The 20,350-nt window shown below is 40.3% G+C and overlaps 1 protein-coding gene across 1 annotated transcript in view; it reads right to left on the bottom strand.

The window, feature by feature from the left end:
• Nucleotides 1–15,780: 15,780 nt before the first annotated feature.
• Nucleotides 15,781–20,350, bottom strand: part of LOC126188991 (staphylococcal nuclease domain-containing protein 1) — an 89,907-nt gene continuing 85,337 nt past the window's right edge. Inside the window, exon 15 of the mRNA XM_049930786.1 lies at nucleotides 15,781–17,598. Coding sequence (XP_049786743.1) covers nucleotides 17,488–17,598 — 111 coding nt within the window. The 3' untranslated portion in view covers nucleotides 15,781–17,487. The remainder of the gene's footprint in view (nucleotides 17,599–20,350) is intronic.

The following is a 20,350-nucleotide window of genomic DNA, read 5'->3' as shown; positions in this document are numbered from 1 at the left end:
GGTATTTTAGTTGATACTAATGCAATCTGTGATACTATCCAAGACTAACAGGACCTCGGTTCTATTGGTAACTATTATAGTATTGTATCAATTGCTTTCTAGCATTCGGATGCACCAGACTCCCCTGCAGTAAGTCGAAGTTTTAACATATTTTAACATTTATGGCACGCACTGTATGAATGAGTCTTAAAAATAGTGATTCTAAGGAATATTTTAAGACAATAAAAAATCAGGCTAAAAAACATTACCCTTGTCTACCCCCATAAGACTTGGGGATACTGTTCTCACTTTTAAGGTAAAGGTGGAATATCTGGGCTTCACTTTTGGTGAGAAGGTAACATGGCTGCCACATCTTAAAGAACTAAAACTGAGATGTCCCAAGGGGCCTTTGTGTGACCCCAACCTTAATACAGTTGCCAGGTTTACAGATCAGCTAGGCCTTCGAACCTCAAAGTTCACTATGAGCGTGTCAAGCTGTAATCGGGGGGCTTATTGTAAGAGTGAAATTGCTAGCCTGGGTGAAGAGGCCGGTGAGACTCTGCTGTCTATTAGACATCATCTCCTCATGGTACACCAAGCATACAAGACTTTGTCCATTCAAAAATCGTTAGCATCCATCTCCGTTGCACAGCTGTCATTGGAACAGCTGTTTCATCACTGTCCATAAACAACGAGACCATGTGGGATCCGTGCATGGGAGAACCTTGAGTTAATACAGGTGGGGGCGTTTAAGGCCCAAAGCCAGGGGTGGAGTAGGGGATTCCCCTGACTACTAAAGACACGCAGCTTAGTTTTTGAACTGCTTATAGTAATAACTGTACACCGGACAATTTTTTCAAAATTAAATTTAACAATATTTTACATTGACACTTGGATTTTAATACTGTTTACACTGATGAGTCTAAGCAGCTGGATTTTATCAGCTGATCTATCATGTTCCCCAACAATGTCCTCAGGGTGGGGCTCCTAGAGCCATTTTCTGTTTATTGCATGAAATTCCTTGCTATTCTGAGGGCACTGAGGCAGATGGGACAGCAACATGGCAAGAAATTCTTCATCTGTTCAGATTCTCACAGTGCCCTTCTTGCTATTGGTCAGATGCAGCCAGCAGATTGGATGGTGGAAGAAGTGCAGGATGCTCTACTTCTCTTGCAAGGGCAGGTTAAGGAAATAATTTTATGATGGGTCCCATGGCACATAGGGATCTGGGGGAATGAATTTGCTGATCCAGCTGCCAAGGAAGCTCGATCCCTTCTATCTCCTGCTCCCTGCTCAGTCCCGCAGCACGCTGTCATGTCCTTTGTGACCAAGAAGACCATGTGTTGGTGGGGAGCTCAGTCGTTGGAAGTGAGGAAAAGTAAGCTACATACCTTAAAAACTTCAGTGTGACAATGGCTTAGATCCTTCTGACAATGATAAGCTGAAAAAGTAGCTGTTACATGGCTTACAGTGGGACGTTGTCCATTGACACATGGCTTTCTCTTGCGTAGTGAGGAGCCATCAGTGTGTCACACATGAGGTACACAGCTGTTGATATGACATATTTCATTTGAGTGCATTTTATATGACAGCCTGAGGTCTAATCTGGGTCTCCACAGGATCTGCCCTCTATTTTAACTGGTAATGGAGTGAATGTGGTTTGTGTTCCAAGAATTTGTGTGATGTCCAGGATTTTTCCCAAAATGTTGGATGTGAGATATTAATGTGTCATAGTGTGACTCAGTCATCAATTTTTTCTAGGTAATCATCTAGCCACAGTCATCTGACCCCTTTTTAACTGTGTCTGTACTGGTATTTTATCCTTGATTTTATCTAGTTATTCTGCCATGTTTTGTCTGAATTTTATTGAGGGCATTTCGGATTAATATTTGGTAGCCTCATCCACAAACAATAATAATAATACGAAGTGTAGACATATGCAATACTTGCTGTTTCAGAGTTTTTTTTTCTAGAACACTTGATAATATTGCAGAACATTCAAGAATATATGTAAAACCTTTAGAACATTATAGATCACCCTTAATTTTTTTCCATTTAAAAATATGGAAGAGAGAAATCCTGGTGACCACCATAACGTGGTGATGACCACTTGAAACACTCATTTCTCCTCAACCACAACAGCTAGACTTTCCATTCACTCTTCCTCCTCCCAACATTCCCTGTTTCTAAACAAGTACCTAAAGTTATTTTTTATATTTTCAATTAATTTTCCCCTCTATAAATTGCAACAATATGAGTATGTGGGTGAGTTACTCACCCACATAGGCCTGGTATTGAGGAGAGATGCATTTGTTGCACAGCTAAACATTAGCAGGTCCAAGGCCAAAGGCACAGGGTGCGCTGCAGCCAACTTGGCTAGTTGACCATTTCCGCCTCAAGTGAGCATGTCATCAGAAACAGGTAAATCCCAGATCTGGGAGGTAGGAGACAATGTACTGAAGGAACTAAGGCTGTAAGTACAGGTCGGGACTTGTACTCAGGTAGCTCAGTTGGTAGAACACTTGCCCGTGGATGGCAAGTTTCCAGATTCAAGTTTCAGTCAGGCACACAGTTTTGATCTGCCAGGAATTTTCAAATGTCATTTTGTTAGTGTGTGTGTGTCATTAGTCATTCTGTTTCCCCTAAAAATTTTGAAAATTGTATGACTGGTATTCCAAGTTGAGTAAGTAATCAATTAAAAATAATATATAAATCATCTCATACATAAAAATATATTCTATAAACATGTTTCGTCAACGGAGTGCAACCAGTTTTCATACAACTCCTAGAAATCTGTAACTTCAACCACCCTGCCAAAATGGAGTGCCTCAATTGCACCAAAACTAGATCCTTTTTATCTGATATAATAAAAGGCAGTTATAAGATTAAAACCAGTTCTACAGGGTGATGGACAGCATCCCATATTGTCTTTAGTCCGTGTCTCCTCCACAATTAGTGACCATGCATTGCCATGGGGCAGCATTCAGGTATATGGCAACCTCCCTTTAGATCTGATGAAGCCTAACTCCCAAACATTTCTTTTGTGTAAGATATGCACAAACATCTTCTGGACCATACTTAAAAAAATTCATGCATGATTTGTTCATGCTGGCCACTTTTGTCCAAGAACCACTTGTATGCCACTCAGCACCTCACCTTTATTGTCCTGACATGTAATTAAAAAAAAGGTTTGTTATCGGTTACCGTTTGGCCAAAAAGATTTGGATTTGTCTCCAAAAATTTCAATTTCTATGATGCGGTATGACGTCTGGTACTTGGCAAAAAACTTCTTTGTCTTTCCCTTCTGCATATAAGAAGTTGATAGCACCACCAACCAACCTTGTACTGTGGCGTTCTTGCCATGTGGCTCACTGCTTCTTCCTGTTTCTCCAGTGCTTGTGCATTTTCTCTCTGTACTCTATTCCAAATTTCCCTAATCACTGTGGCAAATTCCTTAACACCCTCTCCAATCTTCCCTTTTTTGCTTTCAATATGTCGAACAGCAATGGCATTTTATGACCATATGGCTATAATCCTGTATTTATATGCTGTCTAGACGGAGACGACGTACTTCAAATAGACATCCCCCTTGGTGTGACAGGATGCAACGTAGTATCCAAGCATCTTCCCAATTGTCCTGTGCACCCTTTCAGTTCTTCCATTGGCTTGTGGATGAAAGGACTTGTTCTTAACTTCTTCACATTCAATAACACGTACACAATTCCTTGAATAGATCTGACATGGAATTCATTCCCTGGTCTGTTACTACTATTAGAGGCACTCTAAACTTCAGTATCCAGTTATTAACAGGTCCATGTCCCACTGTTGCTGCCTGCTGGTTTGGCATTGTGATCATTTCTACATATTGTGAAAAATGTTCTATGATTGTGAGTACGTACTTATTTCCTGCAGGTGTTTCATTTGAATGGACCTAAAACATCAATCCCCAGAATTTAGAATGGTGTTAATTATTCAGGTGACCTCTGCAACGGAACTCTTGTTCAAAACAAATCTGCTCTCTCTAAGCAATGCCGCACACACTGGTTTACATCTGTCTGTGTATTTCTCCACCCATACCTTCTGCTACCTTTTGTTGTTAGATCTGTAACCTACATCATCCACTAATACATGACGTGAGCTTCTTGTAGCAGTCTATTCCTTAGCTTTGCTGGTACCACTACCCATGATCCCAGCTTGGTTTCCCTGCATAGCAACCCATCCTGCATACAATACTGCTCACAATTGTCATCCATTGTCTGTGCAGTTTGTCATTCCTTATGCTTGTTACCCCCAATACATAAAACATCTATTTTTCTACTTAAGCCATCCACATTTCCATGCTTCTTCCCAGGTTTATGTGTGTCTTTGAAATTAAATTCAATTAGTGTTACTGCCCATCGCATCAACCTACCAAAAGAATCCTTTAATCCCAACAACCACTTTAATGTCACGTGATCTGCTATTAATCTTCAACTTTTTACCAAAAAGATAACCTTTCATATATGTAATTCCATAAATAAGGCTTTGCATAATTTGTCTTGTTGGGCAAGCTACTGGATGTCCTGTGCCTTCTATCTCTTGGACAACACCCAGCCAAGTGCATGGTTTGATGCATCACACGATAAAAACAAATTCTCTATTACAATCCGGAAATACGAATATCAGACTCCATGTTAAAGCTTCTTTTAGCTCCTCAAAAGCATGCTGGCACTCTTCTAATACCCTTTTTTTAACAATTGTGTCCATGGTCTGGTAATATCCGCAAATCCTTTTATGAACTGATGGTAATAGTTATGTCTTCCATGAACATACGCACAGCCTATGTAACCATCAGACATAGTCGTCTGTGTAAACCACTTCATGGCCCCGGTACGTGTCGAGAATCGAGAGGAAGTGATAGTGGAGAGCTGCAGGGTTAATGGAGTCCTTAGGGCCATGTAAAAGGTCCAGAAGAATCTGCGGCCTAGGTATACACCATGGAGGTGCACAAGAATGGACCTCGAGGAGAGGTGGTAACGGGAAGGACTGCAGTTCAGACAGAAGGGACCAGATGCGAACCCCAACCTTAAGCCCTAACCTGGACCACTGATGTGGGAGATGAACAGCCATGGTTGGGAAAAGGAGATGGTAATTTGGATGCGCAGGAGAATTATGAACATGCGCAACATAACTGGTGGGCGATTGTGCATGCCTAACCTTCAATGGAGGGACTACGGCCTCCACCAGGACACCGGTCACCGGACTCGCTCTAAAAGCTCCCGTCGCTAGGCGAATGCCACAGTGGTGCACTGGGTCGAGTAAACGCAACGCTGAGGGCACCGCTGAACCATAAACCAGACAACCATAGTCAAAGTGGGATTGAACAAGGGCTCTGTAGAGCTGCAGCAGAGCAGAGTGATCTGCACCCCAATTGGTGTTGCTCAGGCAGTGGAGGGCATTGAGCTACTACCAGCACTTCTGCTTAAGCTGATGAAGGTGAGATAGCCAAGTCAACTGAGTGTCAAAAATCAGTCTTAACAAGGGAACCTCCCCATCGCACCCCCCTCAGATTTAGTTATAAGTTGGCACAGTGGATTGGCCTTGAAAAACTGAACATAGATCAATCGAGAAAACAGGAAGAAGTTGTGTGGAACTATGAAAATAATAAGCAAAATATACAAAGTGAGTAGTCCATGCGCAAGATATGTAACATCAAGCATAATCTCAGTTCAGGAGCACCGTGGTCCCGTGATTAGAGTGAGCACCTGCGGAACGAGAGGTCCTTGGTTCAAATCTTCCTTCGAGTGAAAAATTTTAATTTTTTATTTTCAGACAATTATTATCAGTCCGTCCGTCCCTCCGATGCGAGGTAACTGCGCCGTAGTATGGGGACGCTACACTTTAACAAACATCGAAACACTCGACGTCAGTCAACTACAGCGCACGAAAGAGACAGTATTCTTCCTAACGAGGCTCCCTGGATGGCAGTTGACTGTTCGCTACTTTGGACGAGAGTGCATTAAATACGTGAGATGTATTTCGTGGGTAATATGTTTTCGGTTCCCATTGGAGAGGCACGTCCTTTCATCTACTAATCACACGGTTTTGCGGTGCGGTCGCAAAACACACACACTAAACTTATTACAGTGAACAGAGACATCAATGAACGAACGGAAAAATCATAACTTTGCGAAAATAAAAAAAGTAAACTTTTCTTCACACGAGGGAAGACTTGAACCAAGGACCTCTTGCTCAGCAGCTGCTCACGCTAACCACGGCGCTCCTGAACTCAGATTATGCTTGATGTTACATATCTTGCGTATGGACTACTCAGTTTGTATATTTTACTTATTTTTTTCATATTTCCACACAACTTCTTCCTGTTTTCTCGATTGATCTGTGTTCAGTTTTTCAAGGCCTATCCACCGTGCCAACTTATAACTAAATCTGAGGGGGGTGCGATGGGGAGGTTCCCTTGTAAGAATCAATATGTCTCCACTACAGTGAGTGGATCATCATTAAGGTAAAGTTCTGGTTCTGGATGAACGGTGCGACGCCGACAGAAATGCATGAAAGACAACTTCACAGCTGAAAACTGAAAGTCATGGGCTAGAGCCCATGACTGTTCCTCATGAATGGCTCCCTGTAGGTGCTACTCAGCAACACCAGTACTGGAGCAGCGGTATGAAATGCAGAAGTCATTTGCATACAAAGAAGGTGAGACACGCGGGTCTACAGCTGCTGCTAAACCGTTAATAGCCACTAAAAACAGAGACACTCAATACGGGCCCTGCGGAATGCCATTCTTCTGAATACGGGGGGACTATGGGAGGCACCAACTTGGACACGGTAAGTATGGAGCGACAGGAAGTTTTGGATAAAAATCAGGAGCGGGCCCGAGAGACCCCACTCATACAATCTGGAAAGGATATGATGTCGCCAGGTTGTGTCGTATGCTTTATGTAAGTCAAAAAAGATGGCAACCAGATGTTGAGTCTGGAAAAGGCTGTTCAGATGGCAGACTCGAGGGGGACAAGTGGTAGAGCAACCCTCGCGGAAGCCACCCTGACATGGAGCCAGGAGGCCACATGATTCCAGGAGCCAACTGCTGACACACGATATGTTCCAGCAGCTTGCAAAGAAAGTTGGTGAGGCTGATGGGCCAGTAGCTATCCACATGGATGATGGAGCACTCCCACCATTGCAGAAGCTGCGTCGGGGCAATGTGCAAGGGCACTGAGGAGCTCCCACTCTGTAAATGGGGCGTTATAGGATTCACTGAGGTGTGCAGTGAACAAGAGGACTTTCCTTGCCATCTGCCGTTTGAGGGTGTGAAAGGCTGAGGGGTAGTTCTTACGACGCAGAGGCTCGAGCACACTGCTCAGCAAAATGCTCGGCAATCGTCTTTGTGTCTGCAGATAACACACCATTGATGTTACTGCCAGGGACACATGTTGGGGTCTGGTACCCAAAAAGATGTCTGATCTACATCCAGACATGGGAAGGTGACGTATGGTACCCAATGATCGACACGTACCTCTCACAACACTCCTGTTTCCATTGTTTTATAAGCTGGCGGATACGGGCACGGAGCCACTTAATAGCTATTAGGTGCTCTAAGGAAGGGCGCTGCTTATGTCGCTGTAGAGCTCACCGACCCTCTTTAATTGCCTCGGCAACTTCCGGTGACCACCAGGGGACTGTCTTTCGGCAGGGGCACCCTAAAGAATGAGAGATTGCGTTTTCCACCGCAGAAACAATCGTTGTAGTGACCTGCTCAACGACAACACTGATGGCACCATGTGGGGGAGATTTAACGGTGACAGCAGAGGTGAAGGCTTCCCAGTCTGCCTTGTTTAAAGCCCATCTGGGTAGGCGTCCGTGGCTATGATGCCAGGGGAGTGACAGGAATATGTGGAAGTGGTCCTTACCACACAGGTCATCATGAGCTCTCCATTTGGGAACGATTTGGGGCCATGTTTCTTAGCATTGAAGTTACATCTTGATCGCTTGGAGACTGCTGGTGTTTGACCACCAGCAAGAGATGACATACTACACTTCGGGGCGCATCATCCGCCCTGAAGCCACCCACTCCTCCCACGGGCGCCACCTAGCTGCAGCAAAGGCCACCTGGCAGGATAGCCATTGCCAGCAGACCCGATGCCCCAGGGTGACGGGCATCTACTCCTTGGCATATGTGGGTAGTTAACAGCGCAGGCATCAGCAGAGCGATCCGTGTGGTCAGGGGTCTACAACCAACGGGGTACATGGCGGCCCCATCACAACGGACTGGCTACCGTGCTGGACATCAGGTACAAACGAGCTAAGAAGTCCACTATCGTCGACAGCGCAGAAAGTGATACTGCACAGAGGATGAGGAAAACGCACCCAGGAGGGTGACCTCTCACAACAGCTGGAGAATGAGTGGAATTGCAGATCCATGTTGACGAAGGATGGGAGAGGTCTCAGCAGCGCATGATGGACACTATGCGCCATGTAAGGCACCCTTCCCCAGTTGGCTCGCTCTTCGGGAAAATTTTGAAAAATGGAGGTAAAACCCTACAGGGGACCATCACATAAATGCTAAAACGTGAGAGACTCCTTTTAGTTGCCTCTTACGACAGGCAGATATACCTCAGGCCTATTCTAATCCCTGGACCTGCAGGGGGATCGGGCACCTTGTCTGTACACATCTCATTTCCGCATGCAACCCTCTTAAAAAGAGTGTCAAGCACCCTTTGCGCAGTTTCTTGCAAAATAATTTCATTGACTGCAGCATCCTGTCCTAATTTGTAGGTACATCCATTAATTTGCCTGTCTTATCTGCAAATTGTTCACAGTTTCTGTATTTGTCTTAGTTATTACCCCTAACTGTTCCTTATAGCGTCTGGGACTATTTTGTTTCGTATGTCTCTGAATTAAACCTTTTTTAAATTGTTCAAATGATGTTGCTCTCTTAGAGCTTCTGTATACCCTTCATGATTTTGCTTCCCCTGTTAGTCTCAATTTTGCCACACTCAATAATTCCTTATCAGATCAATCTTCCAACTGAGCGTTTTCCAAGGTCTCCCACAAAGGCCTGCACATCCTTTGTTTCCAACTTGTGACTGACAAATTTATACCCCATTGTGATGGTTGCAATTCTACCAAGCCATGCAGTTCTGTTATGTGCTGTTAATAATGCTACTTTTCCTAACAGTAGGGTGGACTACTTCCAGTTCTGACACACCTTGTGTTTCTGGTTCTGTCGAAGCTTTGTCCTTGACAACACTCAGTTTCAAAACTAACACTTGCAAGACAAGGACATAAAATACATTAACTTAATTTTAATGTCTAACCATGAGCCATCTCAACTCCTGGCACTGCCTAGCCATATGCCCCCAACAGTTACATGTATAACATTTTACTGAAACTTATTTTGTAGATGGTGCTGAATGACCCCTCAAAGTTACACTCTGCACATGTAACAGGCACTAACAATCATGTCTTCCATTACCTCTAAAACTAAACAAATCCACTGGTTCTGTACTCGCAATAAAACCTACTTTACAAAATGCACAATTGTCAAACTGCTCCTCCATGATCAAAATACAATAAAAAAAACTTTTTTGACTTGTCGTACCATAGGCTGAGGGCTCAGATGGTGCTCTATGGTGATGTCAGTATTCTGACAGTGTTGAATGATGCTTGGATTGTCACCCGTGGAGAGTGAAATGAATCAGTACAACAACAGATTTGTTCAATTAATTTCGTTGGCCCCTAGTTCATCAGAAACAGCAGGGGGGAGGTGTCCAGTTGCCTCTCTTGTGAAACAATATATCTCCAGCTTTGCTGAAAGCACAAAGAGCAGGGCCAAGTGTGGCGTCACTCGAATGCCGCTGTCAGTGACATCTCTGGCTGCATCCATGATGACAGTGCAGCAGCGCAGCCGATGATGGCTGTGAACTTCCTCCAGCGATCAGGCGGCTACCTTGTGACTCAGGGCAGGCTGACCTGCCTTTGTGGTCGAACAGCGGACCCTGTATTGTATTCCAGTTGTCGTTCTGGGTGTCACAGTCTTGTGGTGTAGGCTGTCATAATGAGAAGAGAATCATTTAGTACACAATGGTTGAGTACTTATATGCTCCAGACTATGTTCATTTAGGGCTTAAGTCACATACTCTTAACACTTGTGGTGATAAGTGAGGAAAAGTTTCCATCCCTCCACTAGCATATTGTATGCCAGTCACCAATGTTTTGCTTCGCAGTGCATAGCCCCTCACCTCCCTGTGGCTGGCTCTGTTGCAATTCATTTCCGTTCAGGCATACTTTTTGACTGAATATGGTTGATATGTTACAATATATTTAAGAAGACATTTTCATGTTTTTGATTTGCAAAAGAATTTCAGAAAACATGATTCTGCTTTCTTACATTCTCTCTCTCTCTCTCTTTTTTTTTTCTTCACAGTACTTTAATATTATTTGGCTTGCATTCTTGAAATTTTAGTTTCATTTCTCTTCCATACAGAAAAGTCATTATACTCAAACATAATACGTGTTCCACAATTCTACAACTGATCGACATTAGAGATATAGGTCTATAGTTCTGCACATCTGTTCAACATCCCTTCTTGAAAACGGGGATGACCTGTGCCCTTTTCCAATCCTTTGGAACATTACGCTCTTCTAGAGCCCTATGGTACACTGCTGCAAGAAGGGGGCAAGTTCCTTCGCGTACTCAGTTCGATTTTACACAGAGTCGATCAGTTGTAGAATTTTGGAACACGTAGTATGTTCGAGTATAATGATTTTTCTGGAGACAAGAAATCTACTCTGTAGGAATCAGCATGGGTTTCAAAAAAGACGATCGTGTGAAACCCAGCTTGTGCTATTCGTCCACGAGACTCAGAGAGCCATAGACAGGGGTTCCCAGGTAGATGCAGTGTTTCCTGACTTCCGCAAGGCGTTCGATACAGTTCCCCACAGTCGTTTAAAGAACAAAGTAAGAGCATATGGACTATCAGACCAATTGTGTGATTGGATTGAAGAGTTCCTAGATAACAGAACGCAGCATGTCATTCTCAACGGAGAGCAGTCTTCCGAAGTAAGAGTGATTTCAGGTGTGCCGCAGGGGAGTGTCGTAGGACCGTTGCTATTCACAATATACATAAATGACCTTGTGGATGACATCGGAAGTTCACTGAGGCTTTTTGCGGATGATGCTGTGATATATTGAGAGGTTATAACAATGAAAAATTGTACTGAAATGCAGGAGGTTCTGCAGCGAACTAACGGATGGTGCAGGGAATGGCAATTGAATCTCAATGTAGACAAGTGTAATGTGCTGTGAATACACAGAAAGAAAGATCCCTTATCATTTAACTACAATATAGCAGATCAGCAACTGGAAGCAGTTAATTCCATAAATTACCTGGGAGTACGCATTAGGAGTGATTTAAAATGGAATGATCATATAAAGTTGATCGTCGGTAAAGCAGATGCCAGACAGATTCATTGGAAGAATCCGAAGGAAATGCAATCCGAAAACAAAGGAAGTAGGTTACAGTACGCTTGTTCGCCCACTGCTTGAATACTGCTCAGCAGTGTGGGATCCATACGAGATAGGATTGATAGAAGAGAGAGATAAGATCCAACGGAGAGCAGCGCGCTTCCTTACAGGATCATTTAGTAATCGCGAAAGCGTTACGGAGCTGATAGATAAACTCCAGTGGAAGACTCTGCAGGAGAGACGCTCAGTAGCTTGGTACGAGCTTTTGAGGAAGTTTCGAGAACATACATTCACTGAGGAATCAAGCAGTATATTGCTCCCTCCTACTTATATCTCGCGAAGAGACCATGAGTACAAAATCAGAGAGATTAGAGCCCACACAGAGGCATACCGACAATCCTTCTTTCCACGAACAATACGAGACTGGAATAGAAGGGAGAACCGATAGAGGTACTCAAGGTACCCTCTGCCACACACTGGCAGGTGGCTTGGGGAGTATGGATGTAGATGTAGATGTAGATGTAGATCTGCTTTATCTTTCTTGGCATTCTTTCTCGTAATTTCATTCTTATCTCCTGGCTTCACAAAATTACTCGGGATGTTTATTTGTTCCGTTTGCCTTTTCCTTTGGTTCCAATTATCTACCACTACTTCGTTTTCTACAGCTGCAATTGACTGTAAATTATTTTTTTCTGATTTGTTACGTATTATTCTTCCACACTTTGTGACCAACCTTCTTCCTCATTTTAGTGCTGGCTTCAGATCATCTACCACCAAGTCTTCTGACTCCTCAACTGTTGTAGGCTCCTGATTTGTACCCAATCTATAAAATTATTGCTTTCAGAGTTAGTTAAATTTATGTTATTACATGATGAGGGTGCATTTTGTGGTGAGAATGATGCTGGTGATGCATTTGAAACTTTTAAGCAAAAAATGTCATAATTATAGGACTATCTCCAATATTCTACTTCCCCTTGATCTAATAATTATTTACTTAGTGTCAGGTTTCCTGCAATATCAAGGAGGGTGGAAAAATAGCAGAAAATTTGCCGATCGGATGTAAAATTTATATACTGTGTATTTGTGGACTACTCTGTATGCTTATTATAGGCCCATAGCACGATATTACTATCTACATACACATAGAAGGATATGCAAAATGGAGATTACCCTTTGGTACAATAAAATACACTAAAAAGGGGAAAGAATTGCATTATTCAGATCTAAGCTAACATTTTTTTTTATGGTGAGTATGTTTAATAGGCCTACACTTTTCTTCCTGAAAACAGCACACGACATTATTATGCACTTGCCATTTTTGGTTAGTCTGTTCACTCTACTGCATACATCAACTAATCATTGAACCATTAATAACTCATTGCACGTTAATCACTACACAATAACATTGCTAAACAAAGTTATTCATATCACCAACATACTAATTACTGCAATGACATAACAATGAAAGCAATATATTAAATTTCCAGACAGAAATATTCTTCTGAGGTTCAATGTTCCATACCTAAGAACTGAATGTTACAGAATACGATGTTTTTATACTTTGCTATGGAAGAGCTGAGCATATCTGTATTGAGGTAAAGGATTTTTCATCTGACTTAATATGTAGAGCCATGTAAAACTGACAATTTTTTAGTTACTTGCGTTTGCTGTCTGAATAATTACATTAAAAAAGTTTTTGTTTTAAATACTACACCATCTACTTGATGTTTACGAAGCCTCACATTTATTCTTCACGAAAGGTAATCATTTGTTCCCTTGTTTTAATGTATTGTGTTTGCACTGGAAATAAATCTAAGGTGTTGTCAAAACTGTCTGAAATAACATTTGTGTCAGACAGCATGCAGGCTTTATCACACAATCCCAATGCATTGGATACATATGTGCATTTTTGCTTTTAGTGCAGAATCCCAATAAGCAAACAGCTGTCAGTATTATGTAAGTGGAGAACATCAGAGTTCTAGACTTTGCAAGTGCACGAGTTCACCTACTCATCTCTTCATATTGGCCAGGAAAAAGAATCCATCACAATATTTACTGGACACTTAGTACTAGGCGCATTTTACAATGCAACTTGTTTTCAAGTCATCAGGGGGCTTCATCATCTCTCTTTCCATCACTTTTGGATACCCATCACCCATGGACTAGCTATAATTGTTATTCTTGAAGGCATTTGCCAAGCATCACTGTGTGGCCTACATGATGGAACAAGGCAGTTTGCCTTGCAGCACATGGTAGTTGATGGGACGCAGACCTCAAATTTATTGCAGTGGCTCTATGAAGGCTGCCTTCTGCATATGGAATTTCAGAAATGCACCCAAGAAGGTATTCCTTAATGCAATATAACTTCATGAATATATGTCAATATGCAGTGTTCACCTGATTTGCCTTTCACATGACCTGCTTCCATGGACAGAGGTTGCTTTAGCATCTACATGTGCGGCACAATACAGGGAAGTACTTGTTGACAGATTGGGTGACCGCATTACGGTATTGATGATTTTTCACAAAAAAGCACATTTTAGACAGATTATGGTTCCAATGTGATAACGCCTTCCAGGTAGAAGGAACACAGAAGTGTATTCACGGATCATTTTTCTGGGAAATGGATAAATGTGACGTGGAGGCCTAGTTTCATGGTCTCTGTATGTCCATCCTACCCTTCATAATGTTTTCATTTCCTATTCAACCCCCCCCCCCCCCCCCCAAGTGCTTGTGTACCTTCTTCACTCGTGTCCATTGCAGATAGCACTCTTAGTTTAAATTTACCTGTCTGTGATTTGTTCCTGAACAGTACATAAATTTTTTCCACTGTTTATGTCATAGTAATTTCCCATCTTGATGGCCCTAATCCTGTGCCAGGTTAAATAAATCAGATAATAATAAATACGCTGTATTTCTTCCTGTGAGGGAAAGTATTCTTCTCTGCCTCTAAATGTGGAAGGCATGGTAGTGTGCATTCATGTAGGTCTAACTATTGTTCAGCATATAGTTCAGTGATAAAGATCTCAAGTAGTCTAACTGTTTTGAGAGACAGGAAAATCACTTTGAACATTTGCTGTGAAGGCAACATATTTTTTGTGACAAATAAGCTGTCATTAGTAGGTGGGGACAGGGAAAAGTTGTTTTATTTTTTGTTTTTTTTTAGCAAATTTGGTGTTATTTTTTGATTTTTTAAACAGATTTGCTCTTATTTCTGCAAATCTCATTGTTACTTTTGTGCTACATTTTGTGTTATTTTTTTCCACACTTCTAACTAGATTTTGCTAAAGGTTGTGCTGTTTGTCATATCAGTTTTATTTTCCCAAAATCTGATTTTGTTTTTATAAAATTCATTTTTTTGCCAAATTAGTTTTTTTAACACATTGATTGTATTTCTTTTAGTTTAAGTAGATGCTGTCTTTTTGCCAAAGTCAGAATTTTTTCCAAATTATATTTGTCTGCTAAATTTGGTGATGTTTATTCATCATTTCATTTTTTTTTTTTTTTTTTTTTTTTTTTTTTTTTTTTTTTTTTTTTTTTTTTTTGCCATTCACTGTAATTTCATCATGTGGGTTACATGGGAAATGAACTGATATTTTAAGATTGTACACCAACATCAGTCTTGAGAGAATTTGAAAGCTGCAGTTTTAACATTTAATACCTATTAATCATCCTCTTTCTAAAATTGAGTGGTTTGAATACTAAATCTTGTTCAACATTTACACATTGAAAAACTTAATAGTTATTCTTGTTTTATAACAATGTTTGTTCAAGTGACTTATCCTTAACTGAACAGTTAATCATGTATGTTCACCATCGACACTAGTGTTCTACTTATTTGTATATGTTTAGTTAAGGAAACAGGACGTACTATACTACTATAGGGAAGACAAAAGTTAGCACATACAACCGAATCTACCTAGAAGCAATCCTTCCAGCTACTGTGTAGCACTGTTGCACTGTACTGCTTAAAGATTCTTAAGAATACTATCACAAAATTGACATTTTATGTCAACCTAATCATCAAAGCAGTAACAGTTGTTAAAAACTAATAGGAAAAGTAATTGTAGGTGTTGCTATCTTCATTTCAATAAAATATTACATTTATTTTCATATTAGCATGGTATGATGGCATGTTTTAAAAGATAACAACGATAGACAAGTCTTATTCAGCAATTCAAACCACATTCTGGAAAACAGTTCTACTGACAATTTTCACTTTTCGATTTGACTTTAGTACATTTTCACTCAGTAAACAGATACAATAGGGTGAAAAAATTATGCATTTTACAATAAAGGAAAAAGGAACCCTGAGCACAATAAACTATATGGAATATTTTGTCAACAACTTTATTTACCATCTGTTTAAACACATCCCCAAAATCCACCAGAGTATTTAGCCATCATAATCTGCAACTCAATAAGGTAGATAACGTAAACCTCAACATCTGTTGCCATTCATTCTATAAAAAACAAACAAAAAAACTCTAAAAAAACTGTCAGTCATTGTCTGAGACATTCCCTGCCGATTTTACATGTTTACTGTCTACTCAATGAAATAGTTCTTAATACTAAGCAAATATGTTGCTACTGTGAATCAATAGGTCTCATTATACATGAAATGGCACATCACAAGACTGAGTCCAGTGTTGATAGTTTTTAATCAGATGAATATCTCGTATTCAGCACATTCTGTACTTATGGCTGTCTCTCTCTCTCTCTCTCTCTCTCTCTCTCTCACACACACACACACACACACACACACACACACACACTTTTTTAAAAAATTTTACAAAAATGCTAGACAGTCACTTATCGCAGTAACTATTACTGTGTCATTTAAATTTCATCATTCCAAAGAAAGCATAGACATGTGAACTCTCTTGCAATATGCAAAATTGAATCAGGTACACTAAATGTAATTGTTAATGATTTTTAAAAATTATATGTATTATTCTGAGTTCTTAAATTTACTATCACTTTTAAATCTGAGTTCTTGTGAAATGCACTGACAGTGTTTTATGCCATAGTGTACCAGTGTCTACTTTCAGTGCTCTAGATGGAAATAATAGTTTCTCATACAGAAAAGGAAAAAGTCCTGTCTGTAACCTTACAATAAATTTAAAAATTTTATTTATATTAACAAATACACTGCTAATTTTCCAACAGTGTTGCAAACTATGTGGAGGAAATAACTCCACCCCTGAATGCAATAATAAAATATGAAAGCTTTCAAACCTACAGCTGGCAGGACAGTGAATCCAGTAAACAAAGAAACTTTCAGGAAATAGACTAAAGACTTTAACATAAGGCTTTATATTTTCAGGAACATCCTCAGTTGATTTAATATTGTACCATCCATTTTTTCTGTCGAATGTATTTCCTTCCATTACATGGACTTTCCATGAAGTGTACGGATATAAGCAAAATTGGAGTACAAGTAATTACAAAACTTTATATTCTTTTTTTTCATCACAGCTATAAAAACTTATTCCTTCCTTCAATTAAACATTCATAATATGCTCTACATTGATAATCTCTCAATATTACAGTAACCAAAACTTAAGTGAATGTAAAGTGTTTTACTAAATGAGTACAAAAATCTATACTCTAGTACACAAACAAAATTTCTCACATTTAAAATTCTAGTATTCCTGCAAGGGCAAGCTAAATTAATATACATAATCTTAAAAGTCACATGATGCATCACAGCTCATGCAGTAAAATATTTTATATAATCTGGCAACACTGGTTATCTGAAACAATCATAATACACAATCAAGGACATGCCATTTCTCACTTGACCTAAAAAGTAATCAACTGCTTCAATAATTCAATGGGTGTAATAAATACTGTGATGATCAATAAGAACTGTCATGAATACATTTCCCATTTACTCATTAAAATCAATAAATACAATGAATTTTTGTTTGCTCTTTCTCGTGGTTTACGTGTTTACCATTCCTGATAAGAATTCATGTTATTTCTGTTTTCCTCCCTGTTGCAGGCACCACTGTTTCTGCATTCAAAGCCATATTCATTTAACGACCCAAACCAAATTCTTTAGCATCATCATCTCTAATGTCACCATATTCCCACACATTGAGGTGATTCTTCTTTGCCACTTCTTCTGCAGCTTTGTATTCTTCAACCTTAAAAAGCAAATATTTGAAAACATTAATAACATCAACAAGATACTCGATATTAGATATTATCCATAGTACTTATGCAACTATTTGAGTACAACAGTATAATAATAAAAACAATATCCTCCCCCCCCCCCTTCCACACACACTCTGTCTGTCTGTGGAGAAGGAATTAGTCTAAACAATTAGTATATTTTTCCTTTCTGTATGTGTATTGTCTAGTTTCATTTCATTGAGGCACTAACTACACTGATATACTAAATTAAATTCAATTTTGGAATATTTATTAATTTCTTTGCTATTAAGTTATGGCAGACATCTTCAGTGTTACCTATCATTACCACTTACAGCATTACAATCAGGTGTCTTGCTGTTGTCACCAAAGTAATTCTCATTGATGCTGTACTTTGGTCCTGAGCTAGCAAATTTATTTAATTAACTATTTTTTAAGTTTTTAATTAAACCTGGCTTGCCACACAGTATTTTTGTATTGAATTATGTGTTATTCCAAAAAGTTATATTAATAGCCTTGATCAGATTAGACCGTACATAAATGTGCCGGTAAACATTATTGTGTTGTGGCACAATTTGCATTATTACAGGTGTGTTGTTCGTGTCACAATAACTACACTACAAATTTTTGTATTAGTCTTTCTTAAACATTTGGCCGGAAGTATGTTTCTTTTAATCAGAGAATTTGAACTGAAAAGGGTAATTTTCACTTTGCATTTGCATCACATTTATGTAATAGAAAATGGCCACATATTGTTGCAACAGTAGTTTTGGCCAGGCATTTGCAATCAACCAAAGGTAATTGGACGAGCCATTACGACAATTCTGCAGCTAGGCACTCCAATAGTACTGGCACATCATCCTGCAGCACCTCTCTCTGCTGTCAGTGGCGAACAGGACTGCTACATGCTGTAGAACAGTGCAGCATATCCACAGCCACCTACTTGACGGGAACCTCATTCCTAAACACTGTCGGGGCAAGTATAAATTCTTCCCGCTCAGCTGGTAGCAGAATTCCTTCACAAGCATGCATTCCAGTCATCAGCTGAATGCGTGACTAAGCTATCAGAGCCTCATCGAGAGTGTCACCAAAAAGGCCAAGCTACTGAGCTACAAGCTGTCAGCTAGCATTGACGATTCCAGGCTGTTAACTGGAATCATTTAAATGAGGCCACCTTATGGGTGACAATGCTCGACACTAAAGCCACACTCTGAAGATTGTGGGTTGAACTAGGAATGTTGTCACATTCCTGCCACCTGCCTCGTGTAGCTTACACTAGCCAAGCCAACTAACTCTGCTGTGCCGCGGAGCTGACGCCTGGTTGGGTCGGCAAAGGCAATGTCAACATCAGTTGGTGTCCCAGCAGGCTTTACAGGCTGCTATGGTGATGATAATGATGATGATGATGATCGGTTTGTGGGGTGCTCAACTGCGCAGTGCCTGTACAAATTCCCAACCTTTGCAACACTCAGTCATCTCGAGGCAGGTGCTATGAGCCAGTAGGGTCAGCATGTGTTGCCGTCATCACTGTATGAAAACAACTAATAATAAAAATGTTCTTGTTAGAAAGCACTCTTATCTCTGAGCTCGCCTCTGTATTGGAGGTCCCATCCCTCATCTTCCCAAACACAGCTCGTCTGAGGCAGATGTTATAGTCCTTCAACACTGGTGTTAGCCAATTGTAGCAGTATGAATGAATTACGAGAGCCTCTTTTGGAATAACTTGCTAGTTATGCAGTGGACTAACAACCATATTGTACTACAATTATTTTGGTCTTTTATACTTAAGCAACTAGTGAGCACTTCTAGTGATTCAGACTCAAAGCAATTTACACTGCAGTCACGAAAACTGCCACAAAGTTTCATTTAAAGTTCAACAGTAAATGTACACTTCTTCCCAATTCCTTCAGTTGTGCTTCTAATTCCAGTACCACATATTAATTTCTTCTCATTTAAATAGCATGATGAGCACTGGAAGATTTGACTGCTCAAATGAATCCATATGCGCTGTAATCAGTTTAATCTTTTCATCATGGTTTCCATGGGAGCGGTGATTAGAGGGCCTGAAATATATTCCAAGTTCTTCACTTGATACAAACAATAGAAATTCCTAAATGGAATAATACCTGAAACTGGTTGCTGAAACACAGTTCCAGAGCTAACTGGTATACATCCTCAAACATTTCATGACACCCTTATTTGCAAACATTCGAAATTCTTGTTAGTCCTATTTGGTATGAGGAACATACAATTGAGCAATATTTTATTATTGGATGCACAAACATTCACCTTGTGGACTGTCTGCATTTTCCCAGTATTCAGACAATGATGATGCCTGCCACCTACCTCAACTGAGACTGAACCTACATGATAATTCTATTTTATATACATGCAGACTGTTACATCTAGTTATGTGTATGGCTTGACTGACACCAGTTGTGAATTACTGATTTTTGGCTCAGGGTGTAGTTAGTGCCGACTTGACATCAAAAATAATATGCTGCATTCTTCCTACCAAGCAATCAACAGAATTACAAATTTTATATCTAAAAAGAAAGATGATGAGACTTACCAAACAAAAGTGCTGGCAGGTTGATAGACACACAAACAAACACACAAAATTCTAGCTTTCGCAACCAACGGTTGCCTCGTCAGGAAAGAGGGAAGGAGAGGGAAAGACGAAAGGATTTGGGTTTTAAGGGAGAGGATAAGGAGTCATTCCAATCCCGGGAGCGGAAAGACTTA

Source organism: Schistocerca cancellata, chromosome 5 (genome assembly GCF_023864275.1).
Source record: "Schistocerca cancellata isolate TAMUIC-IGC-003103 chromosome 5, iqSchCanc2.1, whole genome shotgun sequence".
NCBI classification, from domain to species: Eukaryota; Metazoa; Arthropoda; class Insecta; order Orthoptera; family Acrididae; genus Schistocerca; species Schistocerca cancellata.
The sequence above is the reverse complement of the archived record's forward strand: the minus strand, read 5'-3'. Positions and strand labels throughout refer to the sequence as shown.